The sequence below is a fragment of the Aspergillus affinis genome (genome assembly GCF_023601865.1).
Source record: "Aspergillus affinis strain CMG 70 chromosome Unknown NODE_103_length_130260_cov_86_642442, whole genome shotgun sequence".
Taxonomy (NCBI): Eukaryota; Fungi; Ascomycota; class Eurotiomycetes; order Eurotiales; family Aspergillaceae; genus Aspergillus; species Aspergillus affinis.
The window spans coordinates 85,931-105,239 of record NW_026515884.1 but is presented as its reverse complement, the minus strand read 5'-3'; the positions used below and the strand labels follow the sequence as shown (position 1 = coordinate 105,239).

General features: G+C 50.4%; 3 protein-coding genes across 3 annotated transcripts; 2 read left to right on the top strand and 1 right to left on the bottom strand.

Annotated features, from left to right (window-relative positions):
• Positions 1-389: 389 nt before the first annotated feature.
• Positions 390-4,610, top strand: KD926_000142 (uncharacterized protein; the record flags this gene model as incomplete). The annotated part of the gene is made up of 2 exons (XM_053104069.1): positions 390-419; positions 483-4,610. 2 exons carry the CDS (start codon positions 390-392, stop codon positions 4,608-4,610), a joined length of 4,158 nt encoding a protein of 1,385 aa, XP_052952637.1.
• Positions 4,611-5,825: 1,215 nt separating this feature from the next.
• On the top strand, positions 5,826-7,173 carry KD926_000141 (uncharacterized protein; the record flags this gene model as incomplete). Its single annotated transcript, XM_053104068.1, has 2 exons — positions 5,826-6,059; positions 6,130-7,173. 2 exons carry the CDS (start codon positions 5,826-5,828, stop codon positions 7,171-7,173), a joined length of 1,278 nt encoding a protein of 425 aa, XP_052952636.1.
• Positions 7,174-9,668: 2,495 nt separating this feature from the next.
• On the bottom strand, positions 9,669-19,032 carry KD926_000140 (putative ABC efflux transporter; the record flags this gene model as incomplete). The annotated part of the gene is made up of 12 exons (XM_053104067.1): positions 9,669-9,932; positions 9,995-10,321; positions 10,376-10,657; positions 10,731-10,808; positions 11,278-11,627; positions 12,255-12,604; positions 12,672-13,323; positions 13,413-13,420; positions 13,470-13,538; positions 14,036-14,202; positions 15,137-15,699; positions 15,795-19,032. 12 exons carry the CDS (start codon positions 19,030-19,032, stop codon positions 9,669-9,671), a joined length of 6,348 nt encoding a protein of 2,115 aa, XP_052952635.1.
• Between the last annotated feature and the right edge of the window lie 277 nt (positions 19,033-19,309).

Here is a 19,309-nt window from a genome sequence, read left to right as displayed (position 1 = left end):
ACCTAACAATAAAACTGCATGGCCAGGGGGACATTCCCAATCAAGACTCCTTGCTATGCTACTTAGGCCCACAGTTGCTCCGACACCCGGTTAGCTGACTAAAGTTTTCATGGGCTCGGGAGTAGCCAACCAATGAATAATCATTATCGCTACCGAAGGCCTCGGATACTGTCTGTATTGTGATTGGCTGATGAGCTATCTACTCGATGGCAATAATACCAGATCCGAGATCCCTACCGAAGTAAAGGCGAGTGAGCCAAAATAGTTATTGAATTACTTATATGAAATAAGATACGTTCCGGGGATACTATTTTTATTTAAGGTCGTTAGCTCCAGTGATTTGAGTTGCGCTGTGCTATCGTCTTTGGTCAAAAATTGCAAAAGAAATCATGAGTGCAACCGCTCACATCGAGAAAAATGTAAGCTTTGGCAGCGCTTTTTCCGCATGTTAATTTACTAACTGTGGATTTTGAATCGCATAGGGGAATCCCCCACAGTTCGACCTGCCGCTCTACCGCACGGAGGGTCGTTCGCTTGGCGTTGTGTTTGAGCATATGAATGTGCTCGGGGCGACGGCCAGTGCCAGTGGCATCCTCAATCTCCCAACCGTAATCCTGAAAATTGCGGAATTTCCTGTTCGCCTGACGCTTTCGATCTTTGGAAAGCGATCCATCCCCTCCAAGCCCATCGTTGAAGATATCAGTGGCGTTCTCTTCCCGGGCGAGACAATGCTTGTACTCGGTCGCCCGGGGTCAGGTTGCTCGACAGTCCTGAAAGCCCTAGCAAACGAACATGATCCATTCGTCGACGTCCAAGGCAAGATCTCATACGGAAACATTTCACCCTTGGAAATGTCCCGCCGCTTTCGCTCCGAAACCGTGTACGTCAGCGAGGATGACATTCACTTCCCCACTCTATCGACGAGAAACACTATGTCATTTGGCTACAAGCTACGCAAACCAGTCGACTCGGAACAATCAGATTCAGAATTTGCTTCTGAGCAAACAGAGAAAATGCTTCGCTCTCTAGGTATTGTCCACACTAAAGACACGGTTGTGGGAAATGCCTTCATCCGAGGCGTGTCTGGTGGGGAAAGAAAGCGCGTTACTCTAGCTGAAGCCATGTCAATAAACTCAGCCTATGGCTCTTGGGATAATCCTATCCGGGGGCTCGATAGTTCTTCTGCGAAGCAGTTTCTTCGCTTGTTGAAAACTATTTCAACTCGAACCGGTATGGCAAATAGTGTTTCTCTCTACCAAGCTTCTGAGTCCATGTATCAAGAATGTTTTGATCGTGTCATGGTTCTCTATGAAGGCCGTATGATCTTTTGCGGGAGAGTTTCCGATTCAAAGAGCTATTTTGAAAACCTTGGTTTTGAGTGTCTCCCTCGCCAAACAACTCCAGATTTCTTGACCGCTGTCACGTCTCCTGCTGAAAGAAAGATTCGAGAGGGCTTCAAGAACGTGCCGCTTGACCCTAACTCTATGGCTCGGGCCTTCCGCGATAGTCAGGATTATACCCGTCTCCTCGCCGATATCACCACATATTATAGTGCTGTTTCGGAGAGCCAGGTATATACCGAGTCTTTTAAAGAAAAGTCGCGTGCTATTCGATCGAAAATGACGATGTCTACAGCGATCGCACCTCGATCTGTGTTCAAACAGACAACTGTGGCAATCTCTCGCTATTACCAATTGATTTGGGGAGACAAACGCACATTCTACACAGTTTTAGTATTCAATGCTATCAATGCAGTTATCAACGGCTCGGCATACTATATGGCGCCTAAGACGGCCACCGGGTCTTTCGAGAAAAGCGGAGCTCTTTTCTTCTCGCTCGTCTATTTCTTCCTCAATGCACTTGCGGAGACATCTGCAACCGTTAACTCTCGATCTGTCTTGCTCAAACAACTCAAGTACGGGTTCCTCAGCCCTGTCTCTTATGTGATTGCACAAACGGTTGCCGATATCCCCGTTGCCGCTTTTCAGACCATCGTGTTCTCTTGTTTATATTACTTCATGCTTGGCCTCGTTCGCGATGCCTCTGCCTTTTTTACCTTTTTTCTCTTTGTCTTCGTTCACTATGGAACGGTACAGGGCATGTTCCGCATGCTTGGAGCCTGGTCACCAAACATGAGTGTTGCATTGCTTATGGCTGGCAGTGGAATGCCGGTGGCGCTACTATACTCTGGATATGCACCCACAATCCCTACCATGCACCGATGGGGCTCTTGGATTCGGCGAATCAGTCCATCTCCATGGGCCCTTGAAGCATTGATGGCTAACGAATTCGCGGATATCAACTTGAGCTGCACAGAGAGTCAACTGGTACCTTCAGGCCCTGGTTATGATGGCAATCTTCATTACCAAGGTTGCACGATCATTGGTAGTACTAAGGGCTCTGCGACTGTCTCAGGAACCACATATCTGAGTGACCAGTATGAATTTTCGCCTTCCCACATATGGCGAAACTTGGGAATTCTCCTCGTTCTATGGTTTCTCTATACAGTCATCGCTGCCGTCGGGCTCACTGTCATGACTCGCGAAAACAGTGGGTCCTATGCTCGGGTCTTCAAGAAGCCTCGATCATTGAAAAACTCAATGCAGGCAAATGGCGATCCTGAGAAAGGCACCAGCACTTTGCCAAGCTCTCGTGCATCATCTTCCAACGAAATTGACGCGGCTGGGGCCCAAAATGAAATGGGAAAAGATCGAAACCAATCCAAGACTTTGTTTACATTCGTGAATCTCAATTACTACGTCAACGCTGGGGGGTCTGAAAAACAACTTCTTACTGATGTCAATGGCTATGTTCGCCCGGGCCAGCTTACGGCCCTGATGGGAGCCTCAGGTGCCGGAAAGACAACTCTTCTAGACACTCTGTCGCAAAGAAAGTCTGAAGGGCGCGTAGAGGGCCAGCTTTTGTTGAATGGCCATCCTTTAGGCAAAACATTCGCTCGCTCTTGCGGTTTTGTTATGCAACAAGATGTTCACGAGTCTACTGCCACAATTCGTGAAGCTTTCCAGTTCTCTGCTCGTCTCAGGCGGCCTGCGGAAGTGCCCGATTCCGATAAATTGGCGTATGTAGAACATGTGCTACATTTACTGGATCTTGAACCCCTTGCGAATGCTATTATCGGCGGCGAAGGCCAGTTGAGTGTTGAAGAAAGAAAACGTGTCACAATTGGTGTTGAGCTGGCGGCTCGTCCCCCGGCGTTATTTTTCCTCGATGAACCAACATCTGGACTGGACAGTCAGGCTGCATACCAACTAATTGCTTTTCTGAAAAAGATCGCACTTGAAGGCCTGCCGATTGTTTGCACAATTCATCAACCCTCTGGTGTTCTGTTTGATATGTTCGACCATATTTTGCTTCTTGCACCTGGTGGAAAAACTGTTTATTTCGGGGAAACCGGAGAGAACTCCATCAACGTTGTGAACTACTTTGGTCGGTACGGTGCCATCATCAGGCCAGATGATAATCCTGCAGAATTTATCCTTGGAACAGTTACTGAGGGTGACAGCACGCGAGACTGGGTGGCTACTTGGAATGAGTCCCCCGAGCGACAGAACATGGAAAAACACATTTCGTCTTTGAATTCAGAAGCTGTCCAAGAGCCCGGCACTCAGGAAAGCGATGCTCGTCAATATGCCCTCAGCTATAAATATCAAACTATACTCCTGGTCCAGCGGCACTGGGTTGCAATATGGAGGAATGGACCATACAACTTCAGCAGGCTATTCAAGTCAATATTCTGTGAAATTTTCATTGCTTTCAGTTTCTTTCATACCAAGTCTGATGCTCAAGGTCTTCAAAATCATATGCTGGCTCTTCTGCTACTAGCTTGGATTATCCCTGCCACTGCCGCTGATATTCAACACGTTTGGTTTGAAAAGTGGGCTATTTTTGCCGCCCGTGAGAGGAACGGCATCTATCAATGGAGTACACTTCTTACTGCTTTGATAGTGGTTGAGATTCCCTGGCAAATCTGCTTCTACACAATCATCTACTTCTGCACTTACTGGACCGTGGGATTTCCAAATACCTCTACAATTGCAGGCTTCCAGTATTTCATGTTCTTACTGCTATCCCTTTTCGGCACTAGCTACTCCCAGGTCCTAGCCGCTCTTTTTCCAAATGCCACAATGGCAAGCTATGCAAATTCGCTAATATGGGTGATTTTGATGCTTTTCTCTGGTGTTATAGTTCCTCATTCTTCGATGAATTCGTTCTACAAACCTTGGATATTCTGGACTGATCCTATGCGTTATTTCTTTGGCGGTAGCGTTGGAAACGTTCTTCATGGACTGAAAGCGAAGTGTTCTCCCAGAGATTTCACCTTGTTTGATCCACCAGTCGGTCAGACCTGCGGTGAATATGTGTCGGATTTCCTTGCTTCATCTGCTGGATACATATCCAATCCAACAAGTACCAGCGACTGTTCTTATTGTCCTTACAGTATCGGTGACGACTACTCTGCAACTCTGGACTACTCATACGGCAGAAAATGGAGAGACTGGGCTGTCTTTCTAGGATTCTGCTTGACCAACATTGCATGTCTTTATGTCATCATGTGGTGGCGACAAGGCCGATCCCAGCGCAGAGTGTGATTTTAGCTCCAGCGGTTGGCCATTTCTTTCTCTTCGTCTTATTCTTAAATCCTCTCCATCGCTATTTCTGCTTTTTATGCCAATCTTCGGCCCCAGTCATCTTCGTCGGAAGACGAAGCATCTGAGTTTTATCTTCATAGAGGTTCGGAATTGTACATGGAAGCTCGGCTGGACATAATATAACTACATTTCTTGATCAATCTTGCAGTGACCAACTGATAATTGTACTTTTCTCACCTGCGCCGTCCTGGGACCACATCTAGAGTACCCCTCAAGCGATGGGATGAGCTCATTGAGATTAGCAGGAAGCCTATGGAATGTAAAACCCTGTGTTGTCATTTTGAGGCAAGGAGTAGCTCTGTCTTCTAAAACTCAATCATATCAGGTCGGTCTCTCGAGTCAACAAAAACAATGCCCAACATCCCATGCGGTGACTTTCATCACAACTACGGTGTAAACTACTGATAAAGACTGCGAAAACTCGAAAATTATAGCATTAATGTTAGGATGTGTATATGCTGAAATTAGTTTTCTTGAACCGGTGGAAGATGTGACGAACGGCTACGCAGGCGATAAGGAATCGCGAGAATGTAGGAAATGCATTCAACGAAGAAACTAAGCTAGGTTGTGAAGCTAGTCTCGATCGGGTAGTTAAATCATAGGGTATCACGAAGGAAGCTCATCGGAGGCTGGTCACAGTCCGTGACATCCGACGGGTAAGCTCGACACGCCCAACGGAAATACTGGAGGAACAAAATCAATGCAACTACCACAAGTTAAGAGGTGTTTGAGATGTCCAAGTGGCACAGGACAACAGGATCCTACCAGAGCCCACCAATAAAGGACCCCCTGCAACCTGACTGCCCCCCAGCAGTTAGTATACAAGAAAAACGTGATATCCTAGCCCGAAACCTCCTCCAGAATTCTGCTGAAGTAGGAGACATACCGCTAGACACACCTGCGATCCCATCTAGACCCCTGCCATTCCCCGACATATCAATGGCGCAGGTAGAGAAAGCAGTGCTGCACGCAGGCAATACAACCCAGGGACCAGCCCAAACATGCTTGTTTCACAGTAATCTCTTTATCTTAGGTACCCATGAAATGCCTGGGTCTTGATCCTTAAACTCTACAGTTTTCTCTTCGGTTGCTCTACCTGTACAAAATCTCTCTATACCATCCTCCAAACATCAGTATCGACAACGAAAACGTCGCATGTTCCATCCTCCTCCCTTGTTTTGGAAGAAGCTCACGAAGCTGTGGTTGACCAAGAGCGCGTTACGAGAAGCTGACCGACGATACTACCTCCTATCCTCAAACCAGAGCAGCTCGCCTCCTCGTCCTCACATTTTCGCTCCTGATTTCTTGCGCAACTGCTCGGCTACTTGTTTACAAGAGATCAGAAAACTTTCCCGCCGCAGAGGGCCAGATATATCGGGCATCAGGAACGTGGGTTATCGCTAGATGCATCTCTATGAAATGGACGCATAGCATACTAACTAGGCAGCCTTGCTTCTAGTATCCCGCACCAGCTGACTTCAGTCAGTACTCAATGGATCCTACCGACTCCAGCTCGAAGCGCCCTATTTCAAAGACCGGAAATACGACGGTCTACTACTTACACTTTGAAAGCCATCTGAACGACCACGGTATTTTCATGCCCAATTCCACCTACCCAGATGGGACCAAGCCATGTAAACCGGAGAATATCGCCGAGATCCAAAGACGGTTACAAGCCCCTCGCCCGTCCCTAGCATTGTCCGAAGATTCCCTGCAGAAGGAATTTGACGAATTTACCCTCCTTAACGACAGCACCTCCGACGAGCAGCTCGTGATCAAGAAAATCCTCCCGATTCTCGACGGTCCGCAACAACAATCGTCGTCCTTCCACGATGGCGGCAATCACCCCTTCACGAACCTGGCGCCGCTCACGAACGGCACCCTCGCCAATGCCAAGCCTGATATCTACCACGGCGCGCCGCCTCACCAGCTGCATCCTCGTGTCCGGGAACAGCTCAGTGATCAGATCATCCCTACCCGGCAGGGCAACCGTCCTATCACGCCTAATTTCTTCGTCGAGATAAAGGGCCACTGTGGCTTGCCGCCCGTGCTGAAACGTCAGGCCTTGTATGATAGCGCTCTGGGTGCCCGAGCGATACATTCCCTTCAGCAATATGGATATGCGCAAGAGGAGCGCCGCAGCAGCAGCAACAGCAACAACCGACCACAGGATAATGACGATTGCTCTGATCCTGCGCCTGCTCCTGGCTCTGCCCATGATTCCACTTACGATAATCACGTTTACGCGATTGCTTCTACCTTCCAAGACAGAACGCTGGGTATCTACGCGACCCATCCGACGCGGACTCCGAGTAATATTAACCCCGGCGCAGACCGTCAGACGGATTATGTGATGACCCGGGTCGGGTATTACGCCTTGATCGGGAGTCCGGAATCCTACCAACAGGGTCTGACCGCGTATCGCAATAGCCGGGACCTGGCGAATGAATATAGGGACGAGTTTATCAGGCAGGTGAATGAGCGACATGAGGCTGGTCGGTAGGCTCTCATGATGTTTGGGGTTTCCTGATGGATATGGGGGACGCGGGTGGGGAAGATGGCAAGGATCGATGGAGAGAGAGAGAGAGAGAGAGAGATAGATAGATAGATAGATAGGTGATTGAGACGGTCTGGTATGGTCGGTGGGCTAGCTGGATTATCAGAATTAGATAGAATAAATTATAAGAGGCTACCCTGGCTAGTTGCTGTAACTAGTTAGATATTTTGTGCATGAATCAGCAGTTCACTAGATGTTCCACTGACAGACAAACTCCTTCATATAATTATTAGAAGATGTGTGTACAGTAGTGAATTAGGTTGTGTCGCTATCACTATAGAACGTCTTACCGACCTCCCCGTAAGCCCTGCCTGCAGTACTCTGTACACAGAATAAAAGTTGCATATTGCACCTGAGGGACAACGGAGGGTTGCAAACCGCTTTCCTGAGTAGGAAGGTAGCTACTAGTGGCATCTACAAAGTAATCTATCTTGTTGCCTAAATGTCTAAGGGCCTAGCTAGCCGATACTTCCAGATGAAAGTAGGACATGCAGCTATCGGATCATATCTACACCGCATAAAATCTCGGGAAAGAGCGACCTGCCAAAACTACCAAGCTCCTAGGGAGACAGTCTCTCATATACTAGTCAGCTGCAGGCAATGGCAACAACAACGAGAGGTGCTATATACAGCTCTAGATAGAGCGGGAATAGCAAGGCCTTCCGTACAAGAAACCCACCCGGAAAGCAGGCTCTTTGGGGAGCCTAAAGCTACTAAAGCCCTACTGGACTTTATAGCTAAAACAGACGTGGCTCCTTCTGGAGAACAACACCAGAAGGACCAACACAGAGCAGAGAAAGAAAATGAAAAAGGCCTAAAAGCTCTAGAGGAGGCTGAACGAACCGGAGAAGGCTAACAGGAAGGGTGGCCTGGGCACACCTAGGCGTCACCCACCCTGCTAGATACCCAAGGAGAGCAAACAACCTCAAAAGCCCTGCGCAAGAAGGCGGTATGGGGCAAGGAAAAGGAACAGAGTGTATATAAACGAGGGAACAGCCCTAGGAACTGATAAGGGCCTGAGGCCTAGCCTCAGGCCGACGACACACGGTCTGTCATAGCCCTAGGGGCTCGATATGGACAAGAATCTTGATTAAATAATAATAATAATATAGCTATAAGCAGATAATGTAAGTAACGTTGTAAGCCATCGTGATCGGGTAGCGGTATCATAGTCTTACATGAATGACGTTTTAAATGCGTTTCGCTACCGTTCCTGCCGTTATTTACTCCAACTAAGAACCAATCCCCGTGAAACCGTGCTTCCTTCAAGTTTCGTCATCACAATGTAGTCGATGAATCCACCAGGGACCCAGTTGTTGCGGTCTTGGGTTTCATGTTTCCAAGCCTTAAACCAAGGAGTGCATGTGCATTCTACCCATATCAGGGCCCGGAGAGCCAGGACTTCTCGCAAGGTTTCTTCTCGAATATCCGGCTGTGCCTGTTGAGCCCTTATTTCTGGAGATTCAAACTCAGAATCCCAACATGGAATCCTTGAACATGAATTAGACATATCATAAATCAAGGGAAGGGGGGGGGGGGCATATTGCATTCGGATCTCTATAACCGCCTGAGTTAATCCCACAGGGTCTTCGCAGACAAAGACACCGCATGAATCGGAAATGTATTCAACTTCGAAATCTATCCATCCATAACGCGTCTCTGTCTCTGCGAGTTTTTTGACAATCCTCCACGAGCAACTTTCGAACTCGACATATTGTCTAATCCAGTTTGGGCCAAACCATAAATCCGCGTCACTGGACATAACAGAAATAGTAAATTATTTCATAATCTGATTATAAGACACGCAGCGTGGAACATGGATTTCCTTAACCAGACAGAGCATTCAAGAAGTATCCGTAGCCTGCAGATATTTTTTTCGCGACCATCACCCCGCAGTGGGGCCCGAGTAACCCCTTAAAGCCTCTCCGTTCGAGGCGGGTTCGGTGCGGTGCGGGTTGAACCCGCAAACCCGCACCGAACCCGCAAACTGCCCAGTCTAGGCCATCTCCCAGGCTTCACTCCCTTCCCAAACATATTCCTTATGGCCGTTCAAATATATTAGACTTGCCTCCCTAGATGACCCGGTTCTGTCATCTTTTGTCTTGGGAGCTAACTGTGCGATGAACCAAGAGATTGAATTTCTAATATCCGGTTGACCTGCCCAACGTGCTGTTAACTTCCTAGTACCAGTAGTTGATCATTGAGCAGTCCACCATGCAAATTCACAATTTTTGTATAATTAAATAGCATCCTTTAATGTACAGTATCATCTCACTCCCTCCGGTTGACGCTTGTTCTACACGTTCATATTTCCACCCAGTCGAATTCCAGTTGCACTCCTATCATCGATAGCCCTACATTCGTCATTCGACTCTTTAAGTTCAAACAGGATTTGAATTCAAGAATTTTTTGATCTGGTAGGGTGGTTAACTAAGATAAAGCTATGAATACACTTTACTCCCCTTCCCAGCTAGTACCTCCGCGAAGAAATCACGGAAGTTTATTGGTTTGAAGTCCGGATAGAGCTCTCTAGCGTTGAGATATCCTAGATAGTTGGCATATTCAGGACTGTTGTCCTGACGCACGTACTTGCTATGTTGGTACTGGGCCACATAAAGGCCGATGCGCTTCATGGGATCATGGGGATCCTGAGCTAAAGCGGCTTTGGCTTGCTCGACACTAATTTCGATATCTTTACTCGGGATCTAGGAATTGACTTGGGTTAATGGAAAGTAATACGCGTGAATGGAAGTAGAAGTAGACGTACCCGAGTTGGTTTCAGCTTCTCGCCAGACATTTCTTCCCCGATATGAAAGATTTCGTTCTCGGAAAGGACATCCCCGGACGTGTAAACATATCTGTTCAGAGTCCGATCGTCGAGTACGATACGTGCGACAAAACGCCCGACATCACGTACGTCAGTCAGAATGTTCGGGGCTGTCCCATCCCCATGAATAGCCGTCACCGGAACGATCTGGGCATAATCCACTTTGCCAGACGGGAGAGTCGGATATGATATCTGATACCAATATCCAACATCAATCACGGTATAAGGAATCCCCAAGAACTTGATGGCATTGTAGATTTCTTCTTTCTATGTGACGATTAGTCCAATTGGTCCTTCCTTTTAAAAACACAGTATCCATACCTCATCACGAAGCAGCATAGCGCCCTGTGGGGGAGCGACCGTGATGAAAGCGCACGGGACGATTCGTTTGACACCTGCATGCTTCGCGGTTTGGAGGAGCTTCTTCTGCTGGAGTAGGTCGTGGGGTCCAATAGCGCTGATGAGAATGTCAACCCCAGTTAGGGCAGATACAAGCTCATTGAAGTCATCAAGCTCGAGGGACCAAATTTTGATACCCTGTTCTCGGAGCTTTTGTACCGATGGTTTGTTCGCAGAGGCGGGCCGGACTAACACCTCCACGTCCTAAGCAGAGGATAGGGAGAAATCGGTGTCAGCCACAGAAAAAGAGGTTTTCTAGGTAGAGGTTTCAACGTACAAAGTTGCCAGATTCTTGCAGCCCGTTCAGGATAGAGCCCCCAGTTTCACCCGTAGCTCCAAGGAGCAAAACATTTTGCTTGGCAGTCATTTTGAGTCTCTTCAAGACGCAAGGCCTCCTCCCTCCTGTGGCTACTAAAGGGGGAAACTCTTGGAGACGGAGAAAGGTAATGCTTTTATAGAACACGAAGAAATAGAAACCTACCCATCATTCCATGAAATTTGTCAGCCGATTGGCGGACGAGTTGCGGACCGTTCAGCTCCCGACTCGGTTCACGGGACTTGTGCATCCGATATGTTCAACACTGGATGCATTCCGTCATTGCATTCTTTCATGGACCCACTGTGGAGCTGATTCATTAAGTGATTGATTCTTCAGTCTTTTGACACCCCTCGACCCGTAAAAAGAAAATCGCAAACCTTACGTCCCCGCAAGACCATGCGATTTAACAAACACTTGAGCTAGAATAACAGAATATAAAATAAAGCCCTTCAGAAGGGCTCGAGACAAAATCATCAAGCATATTCAAGGCCTGATTGAGCAACACATTCTGATTCACCCTCGCCTCCGGGGTTGGAAGTTGATTGCCTTCGTAGAAATCCATAGTGGCGGGATCGTTCCTGAACCACGCGATGACGGGTTGACAGATCTCCAGATCCATTCTTCGGAGCCACATGCAAGTCTCGGCACGCTGTTTGGGGGTGTCGCCAAAGAGAGACATGCCTCCTTGGGCGATCTCATCGAGGTACTCGCTGATAGCGGTGATTTCGGTGAGGACGGTGCCGTTGTCGAGTTGGAGGGTGGGAACCTCCCCGCGAGGATTGATTGCGCGGTATGCAAGACGTCGGTTTTGGAGGCTCATGATGTCAACGGTTTTAACATCGAAGGTGAGCCCGCCTCGTACAAGCACGAACAAACGGTGGGGTTTGGTGCGGCGGCATCATAGATTTTCATGGTGGCGGTTTTTCAGGATAGGACTTCGTTTTGCTTGCGGTATAAGAACTTAGGGAACCGCGAGGACCTTTATATCTCTGCGCAAGAAGAATCTGGACTTCAGGGTCGTTGAACGTGGAGTTAATGAAGCTCGTTGCTTAGTTACTGGGTGCTTTGATGTTGCGGAGTTAGCATTGCGTTAACTCCGCCCGAAGATTCAGATTTACGCCCCCTACTACGGTATACGCAAAATGCCGGTCCGTATTGGAGTAGATGGCCAATCGACAAGTTTTCCATGTTACATGGCTCAGTGTATCACAAGATATCAGGATCCCCAAAGTCTGCGCAGAAGAATTTAGCAGTTATAAAATGAGAAACTTTACATCTGGTAGCATGTCGCGCGCTAGGTGTGCTTTCCTAGAGCACCCTTCAACAGTGCCATCGAGGGCAACAAGGATTGTGCAGCATCGTCAATCAGGCACAAAGTGTATGCTTACTCCTTCGACGAGATGATCTTGCTCTCATGCAGCAAATACACCCACCTAATGAGTATGTGAGCATGCAAAGTTGTGTCTGAAGTTGCTGGCCAACCTTGAATGTTGCCTGTTTTGACTGATGCTATCATTTTTACTCCTCTCCTGTCAACAAAGACCCCCAGGCGATCCCAGAGGGCAAAGTGGGCCGTTGGTGACTTGCAGGTCGTCATCTGGAGAGCATACTCTTGGAAGGCGTAGAACAAAGACCTGCACATCAGAGGTGACCAACCTGACACATCTGTTGATGTCGCAAATGCATGATGGAGCGCAGCGAGTGAAATGGCATGTGCCATGCGCTGAAACTTCTTCTTGTGGGTAACTTGGTCAACTCTGATTGAGACTCCTGGAGTCATGGCAGCAAGGGGTCGTATTGCATGGCCAACCTCAGAGAAGTACTCGCGGACACTGTCGCACCCAGAGAGAGTGTTTCCCTGACCTTCTTCCTAGGTTTGGTGTTTTCAGCTTTGCCTACCTCTGCTGCAATGGCCTCATCTGAGTCATCGAGGGCATGGTCCATGACCTTGTTCCGCCACTCCGGCATGGTGAGCCCATTGGATAGAACAAGCCTCTGAAGATGGCATGGAGGAGCTCGTTTTGGTCAACCTTGGACAAGGCCCTGGAGTTGCCTCTGTTCATGTACATTGCAGATCGACAATCAACCCTGGTTGCATCCTTGGCGTCAAAAATGTGGAAGTCACCCGAGTGATCATACGGGAACTTGCCCTGTATCCATGCCTTGCCCCTGTCCTTCTGTGGGGGCATTGTGAGTTTCCCTAGCAGTGACTGCTTCCACCAGTCTTCTTCAGATGACTTGTAGCCCTCGACGTGTGCATATTTCGAAACCTTCCTCTTCTTCGACAGGAACCTTGCAAGGCCATATGCTTTGCAGAAGTCAATGAACTCCTTGACTGCCTTCGGGTCAGACTCATTGGCCATGCTAGTCCGTTCTACCAAGGTATCGTGGAGCAGCAATGGGTCGATGTCAGGGGGTGGCAGCAAGTGATACAGTTTGAGAAACTCTGCTTCAGCCCGCTCAGGGACGCCCAGCCCACGCACTAAAGTGTAGAACTCTGATGTGAAAAAGTAAACAGCCAACATCTCCTCCCGTAGAGTCTTTGAGCGGTCTTTATAGCCACAATCAACAGTTGCCTCCTTCTTTCACATATTGTTCTGCTAGAGGGTGTACGCAAGTTGCATGTGCCTGGCAACGTACCTCGCCATCTTTGTGTCAGATATGGCTCTTGCAACCCATTGCTCGCAGCTCTTGTACTTGGTGATGTAGTTGACTGGCTTGCTGACACCACTCAACTTGTACATGGAGAAAGCCCACATGGCATTTCTGCGTGCTGTTAGTGCGGTCCGCAGAAATGAGCAAAATGCTGCATCTATCACCAACATCTTTGACTTGACATACAACACTATGACACCAGAGTAGTTTAGGCTGAATAATTTCTCCTGCTTAAACAGGGTTTAAAGCGTATATCCTGTGCCTCTCTGTCACTGGATACTCATCGGCCTTTTCGATGAACTCCCGAATCCTTGGCTTGACCCGCCTCAATCCTGCTGCCCACATCCGATAGTACTTAACCCACATTGGATGTGCCCTGTACTGGAGGTTCTCCCCAACAGTGACCCAGGCGTCGGCGTGCATCATGTCCTGTGAAGGTGAGGACATTGCTGTGCTACCAGAGAATGCAAAGGAACATTGCCTGGTGCGATCTTCTGCCCCAGTGCCTGAAGCACCATAAAATCATTTGCCACGATGCGGGCCTTGTATGAGTCTCTGACTCAGTCCTGAAGGATAGTTCTGAGTATGACTCCCTAAGCAACCAAAACATTGCCTGCTCATCACACAACACTTCGTCTACTTCGTGCTTCTTGTGCGTTGCAATGAGGTCTTCGAGATAGATCTGAGCTGTGCGCCGGCACTTCGAAACGTGCAGCCGGGACAGGTTGCCAATCTCAGCATTGAGGAGGTATTCTTCGAGCTGTGTATCCTCACCCTAGAGCTCATTATCATCCTCCTCATGATTAATCATGTCCTCAGCATACAATTCGTAGTCGATGAACGTGGACAACAGAGATTCCTTATCGAGCATGAGGATCCGGGGAATGATCTTTCGGTGTTGCGCTTCTGATCAATCTTTCTCTCCTTCTCCATTCTATGGTTTCCTGCTTATTTTTGTTTCCTTCGGCGTTCAGTTTTTTTTTTTTATTCAAACGAGGACGTTTGACGCTTCGAGAAACCCCCAAACTGTTGCATGCTCGGTGTTCTGCATCGTTGCAACCTGCATGTAGGTATGGTAGCTACGGTTTCCCCTACTGCCCGCGCTCATCTTCATCTGCGGTAGGCAGCCCTGACTATTCTTGATCCTTAACAACTACCTAGCATGCAGAATAAACCATCGTTTTACCTACCAGAACTTTACACCAGGTGTTTGCTTTGATCCCAGAGGAATGTTGGGGGAGGCGTGGCATGCAGAGTTGAAATTTCTTGGACATCGGAGGGGGGGGATCGGCCAGTACTTAGTAAATGGACTTAAGGAAAGGCTCGGAGTTAAGACGCTGGTGGGTTAACTAACCCTTATCAACTAGATTAGGCACCTCAACATCTATATCGTGTAGTAAGATGAAACAAGATAGCAATCAAACTATGCCTGGTCTTGCTGGAAACAGGTACGTGCGGTTTTGTAAAGGGGGTTGATCCCGTCTACTTCAAGCATCTAAGCTAGATTGTATATTCTCACACCCGAAATACCCGAATCATCACGATAACTACCAGATAACGCCATTTCCTTGTCAAACCGTTCTAATCAACACTTCTATCCATACTATAGTGTATACCTTCTATTCCCTCAACAAAAGTCACCCCGAAAGTAGAAACATCCGCACCCAAACCACCCCCCACGCAATAGCCCTATACACCAGCACGCAAACGCACAATCCCAAGACATTCAACGCGCCGTTACCATCCAGCCCGTAGAGTTTCAACACCTGGCCCCCATTCTCGATCGGACAGGTCCCGTCTCCAAGCAACTGCGCAGGGGTACAGTGAAACGTTTGATCCCGCATACCATACACAGCCAGGTTCGCGACCAGATATTTGACGGGCGAGAGGTAATTCACGCCTTTCAGGACGATGTTCACGTCGAGACTCATGACGCCGCCTAGCATGGTGGCGATGGAGAGTAACGTAGAAGTGATGTTGACAGCGAAGCCGACGTGCGAGAAAAGCGTGCAGAACATGATGCCGAGCGACTCGCCGCAGTTGATGATGCAGAAGCAGTTGAACGAGACGATGAGGAACATCTGCGGCGTGCGGGTCAGGTTGTCGGCGTAGGCGGCTAGTACGCCGAAGATGAGAGATGAGAGGATCTCGAATGGGATCTCGAGGGTCGTGTATTGTACGAGGAAGGTCGTCGTGCCGTAGCAGTTGTCTTGGGCTTCGCGGTAGAAGACGTCGCGTTCGGAGGGGTAGATGGCGATGTTTTGGAGCATGCCTGGATGGGCGGGTTAGTTTGATTTTCCACCGATGAAAGTATATCTACTGGATGAATGGCAATGAAGGGGAGGGCTTAAAGGGGGAAGAACATACCGACAAAATACAACGCCGTAAACTCCTGGATAAAACCCATCCGCGACTGCACCGCGATATAATCATTCTTCAGCGGTGCAAAGAACAACGCCATGATGATCGAAACTCCCACAATCTGCATCGATCTCGCCATCACCAGATCCGGCTGTCTCCAGAAATTGATCGCCGCGCGTCGCAACACAAGCGGATATGTCGTGCGGAACGGCAGCATTTGCCGCTTCAGACTGCCTAGTTCGGCGGGGGTGGCCATCTGCGACGGACGACGAGCCGTTTCATCACCTAGGGCTACGGCTTTCTCGCCATCAATCCAGCTGTCGATAAGCGATTGGACTCGCTCGCGGGTGACCGCTTCGCGATCGGCAGCTTGCAGGTCGACGGTGATCAAGTCGAGGACGAAGTCGGCGGGATTGGTGGTCTTGGGACAGGTGTAGCCAATGCCGCCGAAGTAGGGGAGCATGCGGGCGCCTTCCCCGGCGTAGACGGGATATCCGCCCCGGGCGAGGAGGAGAACGCTGGAGAAGTGCTGGAAGAGGTCGGATCGGGCCTGGTGGATGGTCATGACCAGCGTGCGCCCTTCGGCCGCAAGGCCTTGCAGAACCTCGATGATGGATTGCGCCGTGAAAGCATCCAAGCCTGACGTGGGCTCGTCCAGGAACAGGACCTTGGGATCGGTAAGGATCTGAATGGCGATGGAGACGCGTCGTTTCTCGCCGCCACTGATCCCCTTGACCAGTTCGCCGCCCACCAAAGTGCCGGCGCACTCCTTCAGGCCCATCTTCAACAGGATCTCCTCGGCTCGTTGGTATTTCTCGCTGCGCGACATCCAACGCGGCAGCCGCAGACCGGCGGCAAACCGGAGACTCTCGCGCACTGTCAGCGACGGCATCAAGGAGTCGTCGTCCTGTGCCACAAACGACGTGACGGACCGTACTACGCTCTCTGACGGCGCTGCCCCGTTGTACAGCATGTCACCGTGTACCTGGTACCGAGTCCCCACGGACCCGTGCAGCCGTCGCGCCATGGAGTTTAGAAGCGAGGTTTTCCCGCTACCAGAGGGCCCCATGATGACATTCAGCCGGTCAGGATGGAACTCGGCAGTGATGGGCTTGAGGATGGAAAGGGTGCGTGAGGGCCGGCTCAAGAACCCTCGCTTGTGGATGTCCATCGCGTAGTTTTCCAACGAGATGGTCACTCGACGGGCTTCCTGCGCCTCTCTCACGGCGATCTTCTCTTTTCCTGCTGACAAGTCCGAATCTGACGCTCGAGCCTGAGCAATATTGACGGCAAAGGTATTGTACTGCAGAAGGACCGCGGCCAGAAGATAGTGGCCGAGCACGAAGGCCACCAATACCACGATCGGTCGCCAGATCCAGTTCGACGGAAATCCCAGATTCTCCATGATGTACCGACCGGTGTACTGCGTACAGGCCAGGTCATCTGGGTCGTCGGAATAGGGGCAGGCGTAGAACTGCCCCTCAGGAGGGCCGTCGGGGCCGATGAACTCATTGGCGCAGAGTGCCCCGAAGATGTAGAAGGTATATGCCACCCATTTGAGCCATCGCACGTACACGGGGATCTGATTCGACTGGACGAAGTACCCGCAGGCGAACGACTGCACCGTGAACGACAGATTGGCCACCAAACTGGCTCCGGGGAAACTTCGGGCGATGCTGATGCTGACGGCAGCAAAGGTCACGGCAATGTAGTGAGTCAGGATGGTAATGGCCAGGAAGATGAAGAACTGGGCCGCCGTCAGACGGTATCCGACCATGAAGTAAAAGATGACGGCAAAGATCACTGGCACCGGTAGGTCCTCGAGAGGTAGGCGTGCTGCTCGCCTGCTGAGCAAAAACGCCGGGACGCTCACCACCCCTTCGTTTCTTTCGCGGTCGAACAGCCGGATGTCGATCGTCAATCGATATGTCTCGTACAGCAGGATCAAGTATCCGTTCAGGCTACTCGCGGTGTACAGACTCCCTTGCCGCGAACGGATCCCCGCCTGGCTCTCGTCCAGCTGCAGGAAGATCCACCCGCCGATCACGGCCATTCCCACAGCCTCCAGGAGGCTGCCGGCCATCCCCATGGGGTCCCGGATCGTCGTCTTGAACGTCCGCGACGTGAGAACGCGGAACTGCTGCCCGAATGACACCTTTCGTGCCGGTGGGTGGTTGTCCAGCGCACCCTCGTCCGCAACCACATCCATCGTCGTCGTCGTTGTCCGGCTTCCCTCGTCTGCAGTGATTCGCGACCGCCACGCAGCCTTCAGCGACTCCATTCGCGCGTACGACGCCGTCTCCAATACCTCAGTGCGGTTGTCAATGGCGGCCAGATCGATTAGAAACTCAGCGGGATTCACAAACGGAGGTAAGAGGTGACCACAGCGTTCGAAATGGGCCGCCGACTCGCCCGCCGGTCCGCTGTACAGCACCGACCCCCGCGCCAACAGGATCACCCGATCAAACAGGCTCCAGATCTCAGAGCGCGGCGAGTGGATGGAGACGATCACCGTGCGGCCGTCCTGCGCCAGACGCTTGAGCGTGCGGACGATCTGGTAGGCACTGGTCGCGTCCAAACCCGTCGTGGGTTCGTCGCAGAACAGCACCGACGGGTTCGCCAACATCTGCACACCGATACTAGTCCGTCGCTTCTCGCCCCCGCTGCAGCCCTTATGAATGTTCGTCCCGATCCGCGTGTCCGCGCACTCCTTCAACCCCAGCTCCAGAATCACCTGCTCAACGATCTGGTGACGCTCGTCCTGCGTCGTCGGCGGCGGGAGTCGCAGGTCGGCCGAGTACCGCAGGGTTTCGCGCACCGTCAGGGTCGGAATCAACACATCCTCTTGCATCAGGTAGGCGCAGCGGACGTGCTCGAGGTCCGGATGTCCGTTGAAGGTCGTGACGCCGGAGACCTCTGCCTGTGCCATCCCCATGCGGCCGGCCATTAGGTTTAGTAGCGAGGTTTTACCCGACCCGCTGCTGCCGATGATGGCCGTTAGACTGCCACGGGGCATAGCGGCGGTGACGCCATCCAGCACGGTCTTGTATGTCCGGGTCGGGGATTTTCTGCGCAGTCGGCTCCATAGTTGCGACGGTGGGGTTTCCCAAATGGGCGGGGAGGTTTCGATTCGCAGCGACAGATCCTGCACCGAGATATCGACGGGATTGACAGCTCGGAGAGAGAGGTTGAATGGGATGGCTTCGTCGATTTTGACGTGGTGAGGGTGGGCCTCTTTCTCCATCGTTCACTGTTAGTCCGTACCTAGTCGTCGTTAGTCCCCTCAGACGACGGTCATCGAGAGAGAGAAAGTGTTAAAGAGTCGATGTCGAACATGATTCTTTCCCGTTGGTGTCAGCCTGTCAGGAATGACCAGTAAATTAACAATCGGAGCTAAAAGTGTGGGGATCTCGACTAAGCGTTGGAGCGTTGGGGACGTTATTGGCTCGGAGACGGCAGTGCCGAGTCGTGCTAACGAGAGGGAGAAATAGACGAGGTTCAGACTCAGACGGCCAAGAGAC